Source organism: Aptenodytes forsteri, unplaced genomic scaffold (assembly GCF_000699145.1).
Source record: "Aptenodytes forsteri isolate BGI_AS27 unplaced genomic scaffold, ASM69914v1 Scaffold168, whole genome shotgun sequence".
In the NCBI taxonomy this organism is placed as follows: Eukaryota; Metazoa; Chordata; class Aves; order Sphenisciformes; family Spheniscidae; genus Aptenodytes; species Aptenodytes forsteri.
This window is the reverse complement of record NW_008796047.1, coordinates 1264802-1284968: the sequence shown is the minus strand read 5'-3', so window position 1 is coordinate 1284968 and position 20167 is coordinate 1264802. Positions and strand designations below refer to the sequence as shown.

The following is a 20167-nucleotide window of genomic DNA, read 5'->3' as shown; positions in this document are numbered from 1 at the left end:
CCCTAAACCTTTAATGTTACAGCATTTCAGTTTCACAGTACTCTAATGATATTTATTCCAGATTATAAAATGACCAGCACAAGTATATTGCATCAGCAGAGTCTGAACAAAGAGAACCCTCACTACGTTAGACACAAAAGACATGTTGTAAAGAAACACAACTAGAAAGTGCAATAACAAATATAACTGCTACTTTGAAGTTACTAAAGATCCTGAAATTGATATCTAGCAGTGGGTGTTTCCTCATACCAGGCTGGTTGGCTGGGTTGACTATTTCAACCTATCAACAATCTTTTCACCTCTGAAAGAGCATAATCTTTTTTTTGAAAAGGATTTAAGTTTTCCCCTTCCTGTGAAGTTAAGAAATCTATCTGTCAAAGGATAAATTTTCTTCTTAGAAGCTTATGTTTGTATGTCTAAATGCAGCTCCCAGTAACTACGGTAGGACAAAACACCGTATAATTATTAGATGGTACTGCTTTCCTTTGGTCCCATTGTGATATACATCAAGGTTAGTCCATCTGCATTGTAACTACATAGATATATGCACATATATACGTCTTTATACACAAAGAAAGGTAAAAATGCATTTGCATTAGGAGTATGTTCAGCGTGTGTGTTGGTGATGGGATTCAGGAGCTAAGACGTGTTTGGAAATACGCAATTAGACTGAGATTTGGATAGGAACAAGGAAATCGTAAGAATCTTGGCAAAAACTGAACATAAGGACATGTACACATCTCCCTTGCTTGTGGGAGAAGACAAGTGGTTTATCAGAAAGGATCAATATATTTGGGGACTCCTCATTTTGAGAGGGAGACGGTAGAGGAGCTTCTTTAGACATAAAAGGAAAATTCAGTTGCACAGAACTCACAAAAATAAAAAGGAAGAGCAAGAACAGCTTCAAGGGCGATTAGCAGACTAAGAAAAAAAAACAACAATATGAGCACATGGGTTCATCACAAGATACTCGCCTTCTAGCAGATGACATCTGAATCTGCACTAAAGTGTAGTAGATACGGAAACACTTTACTCCAAGGACATCTTGCATTTTCCCCTCTCGCCTCTCCCCTTCTCGATTAGAGCGCTAGTCACAATTGACAGCAAACCAGCTGCTCTTGCTCTGACTGTGAGAGTGCAATTTAGCAAAATGGGCACTGATGTCAGAGGATCAAAAATCGCTAAGTCTGTTTTACTTCATGCCAAGCTGTGTCCTGGTTAGTAGCAACACTCCCAGAACCCACACTCAGTCTAGAACTGACTCCTAGCAGATCGTTCCTTCTCGCACTCAATCCTCCCTGCAGTTCTTCATGCACCTTCCTTCTTTTGCTCCAGCACAAACTGTACCATATGTTCCTGGCAACTTTGGCTAGGAAAAAAACAAACCCAACTCTAAGAGAAGTTTTCTCTGTAGCTTTGAAGACATCATATATCCCTCCTGCCTGTTTCTGAATGCATAAAATGGGGAAGGTTTGAGAAATGCTCTGCTGTGCTTCTCTTTCCCAACGACCCTTGCATCTTTTCCTTTCACAATAGCCCACTCCCCGAGCAAAAGATACCACATTTCTGAATTCTAGTTGTCCACGTGACATTGTCAGGTCTTTGTAAAAGTATGTAAATACACCAACAATCAGAGGATAATACAGCCTTCTACCAAATAGATTTGATCCTTCTACTCACAAACCTTCGCTTTCAGCATTCAAATTCAGAACTTTGAATCCCACTGAAAAGGGAATAAAAGCAGCTGCACATGAAAGTATTGTGCAAAAGTGCTATATGCACAGACCGAGAAATACAGCAGGTTCGTTGTATTATAAAGTTATAAGTATCAGGAGAAGATTGCCAAACATGCTGAAGATCTAACCTTCAGGAATCAGGGACAGAAAAACCAAACAAGACCTCTAGGCACTAACACAGCAGTAGTAAGTAACCACAACAGTCATTCCTCCTGCTGACCAGAACAATAGGCCAGTATCGATAAAGCCTCCAACTATCTTGTTTGGTCAAAACGTACACCACAGTGAAGTTTCCAAATCCTTGTAGGACTTTTTCACACAATTACCTTTATTATTTATAATTAGAAACATAATGATAAAGTCTTATAACTTATCCTTTCATGTTCAAGCATTCAAAATTAAGAACATTGCTGAAAATAGTACCAGAAAAGTATATGCCACTACAAAACAGTACATCAAAAAAAGAAAAGCCCCAAAGCACAGGTCTTTATAAAAAGGACTTACCTATTCAGGAGAACTACAAAGTTATTTCACACACACACACCCACACCCAGAACTACAAAGTTATTTCACACACACACACACCCCCCCCTCATTTTAGCAATCTAATTCAGAAGTGTTTTGCTCCAGCATTTCATGACCTCAGTAGCTCCTGGGTGTACTGATTTACTCAGAACAAGTCAAATCCCAGAAGGAAAACAAACATTTTTTTCTACTGGAGGAAAACACAGTACACAGTTCACTTGCTTGCATGAAATCCAGCACATGTACTCATTTTGGAGAGAACATCCAAGGATTTTTTCAAATAAAGGGTATATGTGCAGTAACTAAGATGCTTCCGATAGCTGCAAAATGTACAAAATCAGCAAAAGAGGCACCTGGAGATATCACTGAGACGACAAGAAGAGAGCTGACAAATGCCATTGTTTCAAATAATTGGTACAGGTAAAAAATGAAGTGACAGATTTAACACATTCAAACAGCGCAGTGGTAGAATAATGGAAAGGAGTACAATCTCAAACTGCGTATTAGGATGGCAGAAGGCAACAAACACAGTCTAAGTGTTCCTCCTCTCTCTAGTGGCTGGTCTAAATGGGAATGAAGAAGCTGTGGCGGCTTCTAGTTAAAGGAACAGCGCTCTACTGCAACTTGGTGGAGTTCTGCATACTCATGGTAAAGTACATGAGTTCAAACCACGCTAAATACCTCTGAGCTTGATTTCCAAGATAAATCAAACACGTATCAGAAGCAGGGTTTCCACAACACTGGTACATTGGGTATTTCTTCTGGCCAGTAGACATACCAGTGATGAATGACTGGTCCAGTCAAACAGACTACCTCTTGGGCACAGGTGTGAAAACTCAATTTAGGTGACAGCTCTATTACAGAATGAGAACAAGTGTTGATCTAACACACAGAGTCTCCAAATAAATAGGTTAGTTTTATGCAGATCTTATACAATCTAAGACTCCCTGAGATTGCTCACGTATAATGCAAGATATTTTGTCTATGAGGCTATGGAGATTGGCAGGTCTTTTATGATGAGCTTGAAGAATGGGCAGCAACACTGAGTACATGAAAAATGCTCAGGGCATCCCTACAAGAAGCCATGTAGAAATACCTCGACTCAAATACTCAAAAGGCATTTTATCTGCCCATGTCACTTTGTTAACGCTACAATTTAAAACAATGCAAGACAGTCAAAGTCTTAAAACACATTATATGTGGAGGCTCAAGAGCCAGCTACATGTGACTCATGCAGCACACCTGGCTGACCTTGTTTCCTCATTCAGGTATGGTTTAAAAGGGACCTTTGTTTGCTCATCAGCTGTCTGCACTGGAAACAAGGACAAACATTAGGAAAAAAGCATTGCATTGACAACATGGGGTCTCCATAACATTTCAGAGTTGCCAATGCCCAAAAAAGAGCATCCAAAATACATCCAGTTCGATGTTAAATAGTTTAGCAGTAAAATTTTTAAAAAATGTGATTGTAACAAAGCAAAAGAAAAAAATAAATTCACCATTAACCTAAGTTGCACAACCAGATATCCCAATTTATGTACTTGGTTGTGTTGCCCTGAAATGTATACAGCTAACAAAACCCACTAAAATGCCTGTAACGTATTTAAAAGACTACCAGTTCTATGCAAAACCATGTCCTTTTTATTCCCCGCTTACACAGAATAACTGTGAAATTTAAGGCTTTTTATTTTACCATATTGAGCAATAGCATTAAAGTGGTTCTTACAAGCACTGATCATCACAAGCCTTTTTTGCCTTTGAAACCTGTTCTTTGTTTGAACCTCTATAGAGTATTACTCCAGGCTCTGTACTCTGTATTACAACTGCTGTTGTAATCCATGACCTAGGTTGAGTAATCCATAGTCTAGGTTGAGTAAAAAAAAAAAAAAAAAGTTCAGGGCGTTGAAGATAAAGTACTTTAGGAAAAAAGACAGAAAGATCATACTGAAGCAGACATTTCTCTCAAAGACGACAGGTGATGAAGGGCAAGGCATGAATACTAGATTTGACCAAAGATGAAACAGCATATAAAATAAACTAAATCTTGATTCTGTTTTTGCATTGTCCATGCTTCTATGAAGCAGTCACAGGCTTGAACAAAAAGGCTTTAATTGAGCAGATGTTTTGTAGAATAAAGAGGCCCTACATATTATTAGATTGCCGTGTTCTGAACACAATCAGTCCAGACCAGCATGTCATGTATTATCCGTAACAGCAGCATAAAGTATGAAAAACAAAAATGATGAAGTTGCTCTTAAAAGCAGCTAAAAATCTGAACTGCACAGGGCACATTTGTGTCTGTGTGTGTGTGTGCAACGGAGAGAAATGACAATTTTAAAATGCAGAGCAAATAAAATTGGAGAAGAAATTACTAGAATAATTAAATGAGCAATTACAAGTAAGCTGCCGCATGGTTTCAGTAGAATAGAATCAACATTTAGAGGTTGTTCTGTTTCATTCCATAGGGTATGTTGAGAACTGATAAACAGAGATTAAAGGGAAGGCAATCTGATACTTCCAAAATCTGTAAGGACTCTTCAGTAGAATTTTATGTTCTAAGTGGGTTCAAAACTGCTTTGTCCACACATGCAGCCACTCAGTTTCATTAGCCTAGTAACTGCTGCTTTAATCTGTGGCATTTTTCACCATACGTACAGTGCTGGATGGTGTCTTAATAAAAAAAAATCTGAATTTCTTTGGATTCTTGGAGGAGTAACAGGAAAAAAGTAGTAATGATGTACATACCTGGAAGAAATACCTATTTTCCCCAGCTAAATGAGTAATTCGTCCTCAGTCTGCAAGTGGTGCTGTAGTTAACAAACCTTCACTCCCCAAAGACAGACTTAGACAATTAAGTCTATGAAAAATCATGATCTGTTCAAGGATTCACACAATGTGGCTTGACTCTGGAAAAGTTTCTTGCATTCGTATGTGTGTAGTAACTTCCAAAGTGATACCTGTACTTTGTAATTCTTTACTACTTTATGCCAAAACTGATCTTATATACAATTCCACATGGAAAACACTCCTAAGTTAGATATTTGTGCAATTCTTAACATCTCCAGAAGATGCTGTGGGATATGATATATATGAACTGTCATTAAAACGTTGCTTCTAGAATAGGGTATTTTTTTCATTCATAAACGGCAATACCACAGAGTATACATACCAATCCAACCAGAATTTTAAGATAGTTTATTTGTCAGATAGCTCTCACCAAAATGACCTGAAGGGTACATATGCCTTGCTGCAAGTGTAGCACCTCAGAACTTATTAATCATTTTAATACCTTTATATCTTAGAAGTCTGACCTGCTAACCATCATAATATAGCATGGACTATTTCAGGGTGAATGTAGCTGTTTAGAGACATTAGAGCAATTACCGTTAAACTTGGATTTGTAATATGACCAATTTCTGTTCCAGAAACAATACTCCTCTTTAACAGTTTGGAGTAACGCTTCAGTAGTAGGCTGAAGATCTGAAGTGTAAGACGACATTCCCTCCCGCAGAGGGGGGAGCGCTTTAGAGACCTTAGAGTGTTAACGGCATATGTGCTACCAACCAGCTACAGAGAAACAGTCACAGGTTCTGAAATGTTGAAACCTACTTTTCATTACTAACAGTAAGAGTTAAGAATTTGCATAATCCCTTCACAAAGCAAAAGGAATTTATTTCACTGTTCCAAATGCAATGTCATCTAATTTTGTCATGTCTAAGTCAAATATTAAATTTCTTACAGCTTCCCATAACTTTATGATTTTAAAAATGTGAATGTTGGCTGCAGTGCTTGCTTAAAAGTAAAACCAGTCTATAGGAAGAGCTTCAATGTAGATAAATAATCATTGAGACATACTGCACATACCCGAGCTCAGCCTTGAAAGTGAAATGTCTTCTGTGAAAAATGAAACACATTTATTGTATTTGTAACTAATGTACCTTAAAAGTAAAGCAAATATTGATATTCCAGACACAAGACCCAAGATCTACAACTAACTGTATAAAATGCATGCTGTTTGCATTCAGTAATCTTACTCTGTTTTCTATAACTAGAAACAAGATTCATTGAAGACTATAATTCACTAGCCTTTTTTGCCATAGTGTTTTACTACAATACCATTATCCTGCCATATTACATTTTACTGTATGTGTACAAGTCCCATAAATACACAAGCCTATGTAAAATAGGCAGCAATGACTCACTACTTTTGGAATACTTGCAGGTTTTGATTTTTATGAGAGTTTTGCATTTTGTTGATGTGTTTGCAATGGAATATGTACTGCCCAGAAGAGAAATGGTTTTACATTTCCATTAAAAGCTATAGCAGTAAATAAACCATCAGAACTCATGCAGATATTCACTGGAACACCTACAGCAGTCCATTAAAATGTCAAAATCTGTGTTAAACATTTGAAAAAGTAGCACTGGATACAGCACATTTAAAACTTAAATATATGCATCTATTAAATGCTAAAGATATTTTAGAGTATTCCACAAGCCTCTGCAGAGCACTCAACACAAGTTTACACTCATCACTAATAGTTTAGCACAACAGCTGCCCTTTTATTACAAAAAAAACCCAAAATCAGACAGTAGATGTAGAAAGAGCTGCAAGTTGCTACTAATGCTCAAATATGAGCTATTCAGAGATTTAGTCTCAGAGAGTATTTATGTATAATAAAAGGGATTTAGAATAAATTTTAAGGTCAACTTCTGCTCAGATTTGCACCTCATGCATCACAATGGACTTCAATACTGTTACCCATCAGGCATTTCTAGTTGGGAATTGGCTCCCCTGAGCTAATACCGTATTCAACACAAAACCGCAGGTCTCACATTTAGCAGCATAAGAACTGCAGCATTGTTGTAGTAAAGATGAGCAGAGTCAAGTAAGCTAAAGATTCTTTAGTTTTGTTTTTATTTATTTGAAAGCCTGAGGTTTGTAAACACTTATCTTGTATATATATATATGTGTATATATATATAAAACCCATGTAAACACATGGTTTATATGGCACTTCAGTACAAAGGGACAGACATTTCTAACAATATAAATCTACAGTAACTACCAGCAATGACAGAATTTATTAAATACACCCCAGGCCAACTGTGAGCATTTCAATGGCAGTTTTAGAAGGTGCTCCATTTCACAGGACTATCAGTTTCACACCCTTCTTCAAATTTAAGACGTACTAAGTTCACATTAAACCCAGGTCTCAAGAAGGTGACAGAAACTCCTTCTGATGGTTAATGTCAGTACAGAATATGGAAGCTCACTATCCAATTAAAGAAACATTTAAAAACCTCATTATCAAGTCTGCTGAATTAAACAGGAACAACCTATGACAGCTTGAGAAATTTAAAGCCCTTTTGTCACTGGTGGAAGATTCAGTAGTAGTATGCCTCCAACGTACCACAACACCTGTCCAAAATAGTGAAAGGAACTTAAAACCAGTTGTCTAAAAAGATTACTAGCTACAAAAGCAAGCACTTTGTTTGCTCCCATGCCAAAAATAATTAATATTTTACTCTATGAAGCACTAATAAGGTAGAACATACAGAACAGAGGTTATCCTAAACTTAATTAAATGGATATTGACCGAGTATTTTCCAGGTTACAGTTCAAGACTGGTTTGACAACAGTCATGAAGTGCAACATCATGACTATCAAGAACCAGACAGTAAGAAGGAATTACCATCAGTGAACTAGAGGATGTTATATAATTTATTCTGTTTGCTGACTCTGTCGCAAACCACCAGGATCTGTTAGTCACACTGATTCCAGATGCTACACCTAAGCTGGTACAGAGCTGCATAAAACAACAGAATCAAGTTGTCCGCATTCTTCGTTGTTTTCACTTTGAAAGTAAATGATTGTGTCACTGAGAGGCAGTGACTCCCGTGCTCACTATGTTTTTAAAAATAATAGAAAGAAAAATATCCTTTGGCAAGAGTACAGGAAAACACTAAGGTATGATTAGGGTTACCAACCCGCCAGCATTATGGATATGAAATCTTACCGAAGTTGCTTTATATAGTCAAGGTAATAGGTATGAACAGCACTATATCATGTTAATGGCAGGACTGTAATACATAGAAAATAGCAGTACAACATGTATTTCTCAAGGATGAGGGCTTAATACCCATTTAGAAACTCGCAGCTTGCATCTCCATTGCTTTGCACTTTGTGTATCGATTTAAAGCTGAGATTTGTAAAAAGCGGCTGGCAGACCTAGCCTGGCTGGCTTAGGGACCCAGATGTGTTCAACTCCTTGAAACATCTTTGTGAACCTACGTGCAAAGGGTTACAGAATCTTAGATAATGTGGTAGCATCTAAGACTTGTATCATCAGACTATACATGGCATCAAGTGCAAAATTCCACTTTAGTTTCCTAGCCCTGCAATCTGGACCACGCAAATGCTGTTTTACACCCCTGGGGGCCCCAGGGGAAGCCATGCTGAAGGTGAACAAAAGAAAAAGGACCTCAAAGAATATATGCTTTAGAGAAGAATTATTTAAACTCAGGAGGAGGAAGGAGGAGAAAGTATTAAACAGAATGAAGGAGAGACTGAAAATGCTAATACTCAGCAAGTACAGAAAGAGCAGCAAGCTTGCCAAATGCAGCACAGACTAGAGGAAAAACTATTTAAAGAAAGAATGAAAGTAAAGGCCAGCTGAGCAGATAAGGAAAGAATATGTCAGGAAATTCACTTGAGAAGATGTCTAGGAGAAGAAACAAAAGGTCTTATATATTATACTCTATAAAATGGAGCACTGCTTAAAAAAAAATCAGAATTACATGAACAGACAGCAAAATCAATCTATACCACTTGTTGACTGAACCGCACACTGAAGCTCTGACTTCAGCGTATTACTACTTGCATGATCCCAAGATGGACTGCATAATTGCCTCCTGATAAACCTTTTTCCAGGATTGGGATGAATGAAGAGAAAATGCCCAAGAACTTGAGAAGCAGGGGTGGGGAAGTAAACAGAAAGACTGCTGAACTCCATTAGGCACTATGCAACACATTCTCTTTTTTAAAACAGGCTAAGCTATGCCTCATTTGCTCCAGCCAGTCTTCATTTCACATTTTCAAGGCTGAACTGTAGCCATTTATAAGCCTTAACACAGGACTTAAGAGCCTTGGCTAAAGCTGAATGCAGAGTATATTTTATGCAAGGCTATAGGTTAAGGATACGCTCTCAGTCATCTAAAACCAGTGTAATGCTTTCTTAGTGTGAGACAAAGGAGTGCACCATGAATAACTGCTGTGTCTTCCTAGGAATAATGCAAAGCAGTAAAATAAACTTACACAACAACAATAAACAAGCGCAAAATATATACAGAAAACATAGCACTGTGCACTGGAAAAAAAAAATACAACCCAGGTATGAGAAGCACTTTACCTCAGTAACATGATGAACTTTTAATAGCAGCTGAGGCTAGTCATACATGGGGCTGGCTGCCCACTAGGACAAGAATCTGCAGATATATATTTAGAGATGAATTGATGGGCTATCTGATCTCACAGAGCCTGACATGTAGCCACGCGCTAGCCCAAGGTGCCACCACGACTGAATAGGCATGTAGGACCTCAGCTAAGCTAAGCTGCTCTGCACCAGACCCCGGTAAAGGTTTCTTTCTAATAACAGAAGTTTGTGTGTGAAGGGAGGCTACCAGTAAGTCAGACTAGCAGATAATGCAGCTCGAAGAAATGCATCATGTATTATGTCACTGTCAAATACACTGCTTTTAAAAATGTCTTTTTAATAGAGTGAAGCCGTTCTTCCCTTCACAAATTTCTTCAAAATGTTCCCAAAACAACAAGCTGTTGAATGAATAAGGTTAGTCTTGTGAAGAGATGCCGATAATCAGCAGCAGCAAGGCTAAAGATGTTGGCTGTGGCAAACTCAATATTCAACTCCACAGTTTCTGAGAGGAGAACTCAGCCCCCCCTTTCCTCTCATTTTCATCATGCCAACGAAAATCAGAAGTAGTTCCTCTGATATCCCTGGAGTGAAACAGTCTCAGCAATACAAAAATTGGGTCCAGAGGTCCGAGGCCAAGGTACCCACCTCGCAGCCTAACCAGAATGACCAGCAGACAAGGATTCATCAGAGTTTAGCCGATTCCTATACTATACAACTGCCTCACTGCATACACTCCAAGCTAAATGAGGCCTCTAATGCACACAATTAATAAACATATCTATGGGGAGAATCTGTTGTGGGGATTGAAAGCCAGAACTGTCTCTTCCCTAGGCCAACTCTGCATCAATAGTGAAAGAAATGGCTCTGGTCCCATCAAGCCTGTGCCAGCAGAGACTCTGTTATATTTAAATCAACATTTGCCACAGCAGGGGATTATCAGATGCTCTACTTAAATGCTGGATTTTCTTTATTTTGATGTTTAACTCATAAAAAACTGAATTTACTTGGGTTGGGTGCTGATGCCTGCAAGCACAGCTGCTCACCAGCTCTGTTTTGCTTGCCACGTGAACGCATGCAAAGAGGATTTAAAACCTTTTTCCAGTCTGCCTAGTGTCAGGATTTGGATTTTCTTACTCTCTTACTGCTGTGGCAATGCACCCAGAATCCCCAAACCCTCAGCAACCTCCCAAAGCAGAGATGTGCAGAATTTTCTCATGTTCCCTTCTTCATAGAGGCAAACTCTGGAGATGGGAAACCTGCTAACAAAGGCTGCAGAGACAGAAATACAGGGTGATTGAAGACAGCTGACCTGGACCTGCGGATAAACAGAAAGGCAGCACATTCTAGGAGCAGAGCCACGGTGCTCCAAGGGATGGTATGTGGTATTACCACATTTAGAGGTAGGTGCCTATGCTGCCCATACAGAATTCAGAATGGTTTCATAATTTGCTAAGGCTGTCTAAACTATTTGAAAGGGTAAAACAATAGGTAGGTACCACAGTTACTCAGTTTTCTTGACTGCTGTTGCCACTTGAGGTTTTATTATTAGTAAGATCAGGCACATTCAATAGTATTTCATGCACAAGAGATGGACTTTGGCTCCATGAAGAGCATAATCAAATTCTTGGAAAGCGAATGCAGATTTAGAGAGATGCTCCTTTATATGTCTTTTACTTAAGACCTAGCTGACACAAGCAACTGAAATTTGCTGCTAAATGAATCAAGACAGTACCGTGCATTTCAAAGCAGCATTAAAATCGGTGCTTGCCTCAGCAGGATTTGGTGCTCCTGATTCATGCCTGTATAACATTAAAGCTGAATTAGAATACTGCCGTTCTTTATTTGTAATCCTCCTTGATTGTTTGCTTTCACTAACATGTTATTCAGCTTAAAGAGTATTTACTAAAACTGAACTGTATGAGCATGCAGAGCATTGACAATGTCACATGAGCTCCCATTATCTGTAAATTATTTTATACACACCAAGTTTTAAGCCATATACAGTTTAGATACATTTAAACTATGGATCCAAACCTTTAATCCATATTGTTCTAACTCCTTTTATACTTATTGCGTGCGGAAATTAACACATATAAGCAAACTTAATTTGGGTATTTTCATTGCTACTGGTGATGAGATATGGAAGCCTTACTCATTCTGGAACAGATGGTAGAAACAGAAATTTCTCCCAACAAAACTAAACTTGATCTAGAGGAATTCTCTCTAGAGAACCTCTCTGTGAGGTTCGGTCTTGATCGCTGTATGGTCTCTGTGTCATCGCTGCTGTCCCACCCCAAAAATAAATTTAAAAAAAAAAAAAGGATTAGTACTGAGAGGCACCATTGGCAAAGATGCTGACTGTGATGACAGCTCAAGAATTCTGAGATGTGGACCCCTAATGCTGCTACTCGGTTAAACACTTTTTCCTGCACAAAAGCACAGTAAGGGGTTGCCACTGATGGCACATAATGGCATAAATATGCCTGGGAAATGCTGATATATTTAGTAACAAGTACCTCTGCCTACCAAGAACTGCTGAGATCCACTCACTCAGTTTTAAACAAGGAAACATTAGCAGTAGCTAAAACACTTAGGTGAAAATATTTGAGGTGTGACTAGAAATGTAGAAAGGAATAGCGGGAAGGAAAGGCTCTTCCTCCTGGTAATTCTGAGGAACCTATGATGTCAGCCATCACTAAAAAAATATCCCTGCTTTCCACTTCTTATAGGACTAATGACAGGATTTTTCAGATTAAGCTATGGTGTAGATCAAGAACATTTAGCTTTAATGCTTCTATCCTTAGATTTAAGAAATCTTCAGTGCCTATAAGCTGCAGAAAAACAATTCCAGAGATAAAGATTTATATTCTTGATAATGGGGCAGGCTCACATAAATAATTGAGCTGAACTTAAATTTCATTCCAGCTGTAAAGCGTCTGCCTCTTATTGAGCTGCATTGCATGATGAGAGGTTTGACTACATCAGTCATTCATAGCCATTGTCAGAAATAAATTGCTAGATTAACTTGTGACTATGGCAATCACAGGAAATGTGCGCTTTTTGGGAAAATAATGTTCCTGAACTTCTGCACTTGATGGAATAATCAAAATCTTCCCAAGGGATTCAGACAGATATTGGCATGGTAACGTGAAAGGGGCTGGAGTGTCCTATCCATTTTGTTTTCATTTTGCATTTCCAGGTCCATGCAGAGTATGGATTAAACAAACAAACAAAAAACAATGCCACAATTAGCATCTATTTTGCATCTAATGAAACAGAAGTCGACAACTACTTTGTCCGTAGTTATTTCAAGCCTTACATTTCCATCTAGGGCTTCATCCAAACTCTAATGAAATAAATTCTTGGATCAGAACCATAGATTCGTTGCCAGCACTGGGTTTTGAAACCTTCTACACTCCTCAGTACCCACATAACAATTATTGAGGAAGACTTGCAGGCTATTGCAGTTATTTCTCATCCACATGTTTAACAGGGCAGGTCGTCTTTAACGTGAAAATACCAAAAGACTTTATAACCTCAAGCTTACTGCCACAAACCAGAGACACTACTTATTTGAATCTGGTACCCAGTATCTGAAGACACTGAATTATTTCCAGTAGACCGTTTACTTTGATGAGCATAGAATTAGCCTTGCATCCTGAGTCTTTATGTGAAATTTTATTTGTCCAAAGCAAATATGACCTGTTAAGATTTACAGGCTTTATTAGCAGCAATAACAATTTTACAATCAACATCAGTAAATCAGGGTTTATTGAAAACTCTACAATTTTTATCTGTAGAAAGCATAAAATGTCAGTTTTTCATTGGATATAATTCCTAACTGTCATAAAAGACAGATATCCTGTTTAATTGTTGAGTGTAAAGCAGTGTAGTTCAAATAATTCTAAAATTGTCAGTAAAATTCCAACAGTGTTGACTGAGAATCATAATTTTTTCCCAAATGGCTGAATTCCAACCAAGATAGCATTTTTGGCTATTTAACTACACAGAAATTGGAAAGCAGTCAAATGTATGCAATCAGTTCAGCAAACCATACTTGTTGGGTAGAAGTGTACCTATCATCATTTGTTTCTTTTGGTCTCAAAGAAAACACACAGATTTTATATAGTTTTTCACTTGAAAACTTTCTGCTCACCTTTAAACGCTGTATTTTTAGAATAAGTAACAAAACCAAACTGACGTACATGGTAGCATACTCTTCAAACTATGAAAATAGTCAATGTAGAAAAACATACTACAATCTCCTAAGGAAGGTACTAGGATCCTTACCACGTTAAAGAATGTTCCATCAGTGAACATACAGTGTAATGCAAGACACAAGGAATACTTGAAGGCTACAAAGTTTTGAGAGTGTATATTAGGCAATTGAACAGAGGAAAAAAAAGAGTGGTGGGTAAAAGAGAGCTGAATTCAAAACCAGCTCTGACTAGAACTGGGAAGCCTTTGATAGTGCTTACACACAGGACAGAGAGCCCTAGAGCAGCATGTCTGGAAGGGAGAGTGGGGGAAGGAAGAGGAAGACGACCAGAGTTTGAAGGCACTGGACAAGGCAGAGTTTCTCCATGAAAACTGGGCTCCCAAGGCTGACACACACCACCAGGACTGCAGGTCAGATATATTTCCACTGCCAAGAAAGACATTTTGCAGTCAAGTAGAGGCCACATCACTCTTCATTTCACCTTGTAACTACTTGTTTCCAGCCTTTTTCCTGCAACTCTGCACTTGATTTTGGGCATTTTGTTAATAAACATTCACTTGTTTTACTATAAAGTCTGTCTAGTTTGTGGAACAAGGGGAACCAGGGTGAAAGGAATAAGCAAAGTCAAAATTTTTACCAGAGAGACAGCAAATCTATCTGAGACAGGATACACTGGCAATCTGGAGGGATATGCATTCAGAAAACCTGGTTTAGCAGTGCACATTGAGAGAAAAAGGTCACTGAGGTTGCCAACTGGTGGCTTTGAGGAATCTCTGCAGGCAGTGATTACCATCCCTTCTGCAGAGAGTATGGGCAATGAATCCCTCACAGACCAAGGAAGTTTAGGCCATTACACCTTTGGAAGTTTGTTTTGTCTACAAAATAGACATGTTTACCAGAATACACATTTCAATAATTTTGGCAATTCTCTGTAATGCAGTATCCATTTTTCTAGTTACACTAAACATGAATAAAAATAATACACAGCTGAGGAGAATGTAGTAGCAGAAATCTGAATGACAGAGTAATGCAGATTAGATGCCTAGATACAAATTCATCTACTCGCCATTCTTACTTCTAACTCATTTTCCTTCTGGTCTTTAACACTTCTACCTGACTGTCAGTGTGGTTTGCACCCCAGTTTGCTGCATTTCTCCTCTCTTTATTTTCAATTGCATCTGCTCAACATGCTTCTCCTTAATGAAAAAGACGCAGGTTTCTTTGGAGTTTATTTTTCATTGCTTCTTTTGTTCCTTCAATTAGAACGTACCACAGCAGTAGTGGAGATAAGGGGCAAAAACAACTTCTGAGCGATACTATTTGTCTTACTCATCAAAAGATGCTAAAGAGCACACTGCAGAGTGTGCAATTAGAAATACAGCACAGTATTACCGGGCTGCTCCGCAGCTCTAGCCCTGTGGCTGAGCCTACACTGCAGCCTGAATGTGGTGACTGTAGCTCACCCAGATACACAGGAGTTCGGTTTAAACTACTGATCTCAGTCTTGCCATGGCAGCACTGGCTGAAGACTACCATCACCAGTCTGCTTTTTGATAGGTAAGAACAGTGTGATGCCACGCTGGCTGCCACCATCAGATTTTCTTTTTTTTTTAATGCCTCTCTAGCAGATATTTAAACACAACCCACTTCAAACATCTTCCCCCAAGAACAGTCTGGCTATTATCATTTTAAGGCATCCCCATTCATTTCCTGTTAAGATTCAACTCTCTTGACAAAAAACATGTTTAAAGCTAAGCAAAAAACCCCCAAATTATTATTTGCAGCAGATTTTCTCTCTCCAGCAACAATTTATCAGAATATTTTTAGGGTTTTTCTTCTTTATTTTTCAATGAGAAAAGTAATTTCTGAGAAAATAAGTAACAATCTCTTTTCCATTTGTAAGCATAAAACTTGAAAATTTTATCAAAACTAGGATTTTTTCAGCAAACGATCCTGAATTTTGATAAAAAGCTGTACTTTTTTAAAACTTATGTAATGAAAAAATACGGATTTAAAGCAGTCAGTGAGAGAAGAGCACTGTAACCAACACTGGACCTTGAAAACCACATGGTAGCTAAGCCCTTTCTGCTTCTCTCCCCGTTTCTCACCAGCCCAGGAGGCATCAGCCACCAGCAGTGACACTGCACAAAGCCTCACCTCAGCTGCAGGGACTCCCTCAGGTGGCCGACAGTGGAGAACGATCATCCCTTCGATAGGAACCTCCTTCCCTTGTGGGTCTTGCTCAAAGTTTTTCCGTAAATCTGCAGAGTTTAATGCAATAATTCATTACACCTCCAAAAGCCATTCCTCCCCAAACAATAATATGTAGGCTGCAGAAGTGAGCAACAATACCGCTTTGCCATATTCTTCTCTTAGGTGTGTGTATAAAGCAATGGACAACCGAGAGCTACTAATTCTTCCCCAGAGGAGAGGCAGAGAGATCCTACTGTCTTTAGCTGTGTTTCCTTTTCTCCACCTTTAAGAAATGATCTGGGGGTGACTACAGAGACAATCAACATCAGAACCCACAGACTCCGTGGTTCCAGTTGTGCGTTTAATCTCTTAAGCCTTTCCAAAATGGAAGAATTAAATGCAACAACAACAACAACATGGTACTGTTAGGACCAACTGAATGAATCCAAGACTTGGTAATTTTCCTAGTACATGCTACTTCCAAGGACCAACTGAATGAATCCAAGACTTGGTGAGTAATTTTCCTAGTACATGCTACTTCCGATGAGTGCCAGGGTATTTTATAAGATGTTCTAAGCTACATGTTTTGTTTAGATCGCCTACATACTGCAAGCTGTAGGGAAAGAAAGGAAACGACTGAGAGCAATTCCACACATTCCAAACTGGCTGATTACAGACTGCTTCATTTCAGATACCATGGCCAAGCTAATAATTCAGGATAAGAAACAGGGCACATTGTCTCAGAGCGACACTGATGTGGCCACAGCACTTCAATGTACAAGTGTTCGGGTAAACCAGGACAGACACAAAGGAAACTGTATCCAGTGACATTGACCTGACCCAGATATGCCCATGAATATGTAAAGTTTTGCTTGCTGTGAAAGGAAAACAAAACAGAAGAAATGTTACTTACTACATGTGCTTTGAGAGTTAGGATGTTTCCATTAGACACACTCGTTTTCTTCAAACAGTGTCTCAAATTCCACAGTGTGGATTTACTGATTTAATTTTCTCCATTGCTTACACTTCATGAAATACAACCCCTTAAACAGCAGAGGCTCTGAATCAGTTACACTTTAATATATTTTATAAAATACATTAAGACTTATTTTAGCGAGCTGATCGCTAGAGAAAGATACATGCAGTGCATGTATTCTCCTTTTTATGATTCTTTGTTAATGCTGATTTTTTTTCCACACAGATAACCAATATCTTTTCCAGTACCCTATTTAAAAAGTCATTCATTAACAGTTAGGCTGCAGTTGTGCCTACAAATGCCTGTATTAGGATGAAAAATGGAATAAGAGCCATCTTCTCATTTTCTCTGTGTTCCACACTATCATAAAGAAATACTTACCTCCTTTTTCAGAGAAATATAAAGTGCTGTAATGCTTTGGACTTGACTCACAATTCAGAATCTCTAGGCTTTAAGTGCAAACCAAAGAAAAAAGGAAAGAAAGAAAAAAAAAGAATGTCGACACTACCACACTACACATCACAATGACAGGTGCTGTGAAAAAGTTATGGGTTCTGTATGCTATCACAAATGGGACCTACACATTCTCATCTCTAGTCCTCCAAAGGGTATTCCCCAAGTCAGAAATCCATGCCCCAAATTAAGTGGCTAGGTTGTTCACAGGATGACACAGGTCCATGAAAGGGTGAGCCCTGGAAACTCACAGGTATCTGTTGGCAGCTATTCATTTTTTCCGTCTGGACACTAGTAAGTCCCATCATCTCTGCACTCAAGAATTGCTGTTCTTTTCATAAAAAAACATGGCTTCGAGTAAAAGTAGCACAGCAAATGGCCAGTACAGGAACACAGTTCTCAGACGAAACATTCAGCCATGCTCAGTACATTACATAAAGCAGAAATGAAGAGCACTCTCTGGACTGCCTGCTAGGTTAATATGGTATCTGCAGTTAGGGATGGCAGCCGGGGATGTGGTTTGCAGAGGAACTGGTACCACAGTGATGGGTTTAAAAGTCCCAACACACGGCTCCACCTGCTTCTGCTCAGTCTGATTTTTACTCATATTGCCATATTATGGGGTTGGGAAATCACAGCACGGAGAAAAGTCAATAAAAATTCAATTCAGAATAATAGTCCTTTGCAGCTTAGCAATACAGGGGAATTATTAGCTCATTCAGTGTTATGACAGTTAATGCCGTAAAATAAAAAACTGAATTTACACATATTTACCCATTCAAACTAAATCAGCCAACAAAAAAATCCGTCATTTATAAAATCAAGGAGTTGTTACGTTGTCCTATTACTTATCTCAAATGCTTATTTTACGTTATCCTGTTAAAAGATTTATCAAGAATTGCTGGAACACTAGCTGATAAAATTACCATTCAGAGTTTCTTGCTTGAGCCTCCCCAACCCGTTCCTCCTGCCCCTCATCTCCTTCCAAGAAGCATTTCTCCCAACTCTTTTCAGCTTGTTGCCATCATTTCCTGGGAGTAGGTCTTTAAAGACCTGAACTGGTGATTCAAAGGGTAAGGGTTCACAACAGATTGGGGGAAAGTAATTTCCTGAATTCTCTGCTAGCAGCACTGCTGCAAAAGGATGGTTTCCCACTCTCGTTCTGTTAGAACAATGTAGCAGATCTAATTGCAAGGTAAAAACTGGGTGAGTTTGAGTATCTCCACAGTCTCATAGTAACAATTGTATTTGGGTTCTGTCTTTTTTCTGTCCCTCTTGCTATGATGGCATTTATTGCATTTTCCATTTTTTGCGTCTTTCAAATAATGATCTGTTGATTGAGAATTATAACACTACAGCATGCTATTTCAGATATGAAGAACAGAGATAAACTGAACACTTCCTATCTGGGGACAATGGTTGGGTTGTCCTTTGCTCCCCACTGTATTAAAAGTTCTGGAATGAGTCTTCTAGATTAAACAAAATAACCCCCTTCCCCCACAACTCTTAATTAATCTACAGTGGTGTTATTTAAAACTTAACATTTGTCAGCCTACAAGACCAGAGTTATTCCCTTTGTTTAAAGTAGGAAGTAATGATACCCCTCAGCAAATAGTGACAGCAGCTACCGTATCCACATGGCCTTCTTCAAAATTACCACTGGTAATGACTCCGTCCCTGTTTGGTATGACTTAGAAAGAGATACATTTTAAGTGAATAATTCACAACTCTGCACAGTGGAATTCCTTTCTAATCCCATTATGGCAAGCAGCAGGCATATAGAATCATTTATAAGTAGCTTAACAGCACAGTGTAATTATGTAGGGTCCAACGGTCCAATTTCTTAATACTGGACATCACACCATGTGACTCTCTAGGTCACGCAACTGGCTTCAAAGTCAAAGCATAAGCCTTGTGGAAGGCATACGAAAAAGCAGATGTTAGCACCTGGGAACACACACCAGCCTCAAATCCATTCCCATCTCCCTCTGGTAACCTTCGGTCACAACGGGGATGGCAGCAAGATGGAATAATCCTACCAGCCAGAAGTTGAAGAAGAGTATTGCTATTAGCCGTCTTCCCACACAAGAAGGGCTGATCCTCTGTGTAATGTCCTCCAGCATGGGAAGCACATGCTGAGCTCGTAAGTTCTTCATTATGATCCATGCAAGACTCTGAGAAGCTGTTGTCTGATTTTCCAGTCCAAGGATGAAGTGCAAGAATAATACTTTCACCTTGTTACAAGAAGGAAATTTTTCCTAAGCTGCTTTAACTGGTCTGAATGACAGATTCAACCATCTGATCCAGATTTCCCATCAACTACGTAGTTAAAAAAGTGGAAGACTACTTACCTTGCTTACGAATGATTTTATTATCTTCAGTAGTGGCTCTTATAAATGTCTATATGAACAGCATTTTAAATTATTTTTTTCTAAACAACATATGCTTAGTCCCATAAAGAAATGACAGAATTTCTCTAGCAGTCTTAGTTCTGTTTAGGATGTTTGTATCTCATTTCCTCATAGAAAGGAGGGAAGATACTTTTCCCTCTATTGATTGGAATTATTCAATTTTTCCTACTTTTATCTCATTTTCCCCACAGCTTATCATACCTGATGACCAATGATAT

The 20167-nt window shown here is 38.7% G+C and overlaps 1 protein-coding gene across 1 annotated transcript in view; it reads right to left on the bottom strand.

Annotated features, from left to right (window-relative positions):
* UNC5D (unc-5 netrin receptor D) overlaps positions 1–20167 on the bottom strand; it is a 91547-nt gene that overhangs the window by 59479 nt on the left and 11901 nt on the right. Inside the window, exon 4 of the mRNA XM_009286198.1 lies at positions 16074–16177. Within this exon, the coding sequence (XP_009284473.1) occupies positions 16074–16177 (104 nt within the window). The remainder of the gene's footprint in view (positions 1–16073; positions 16178–20167) is intronic.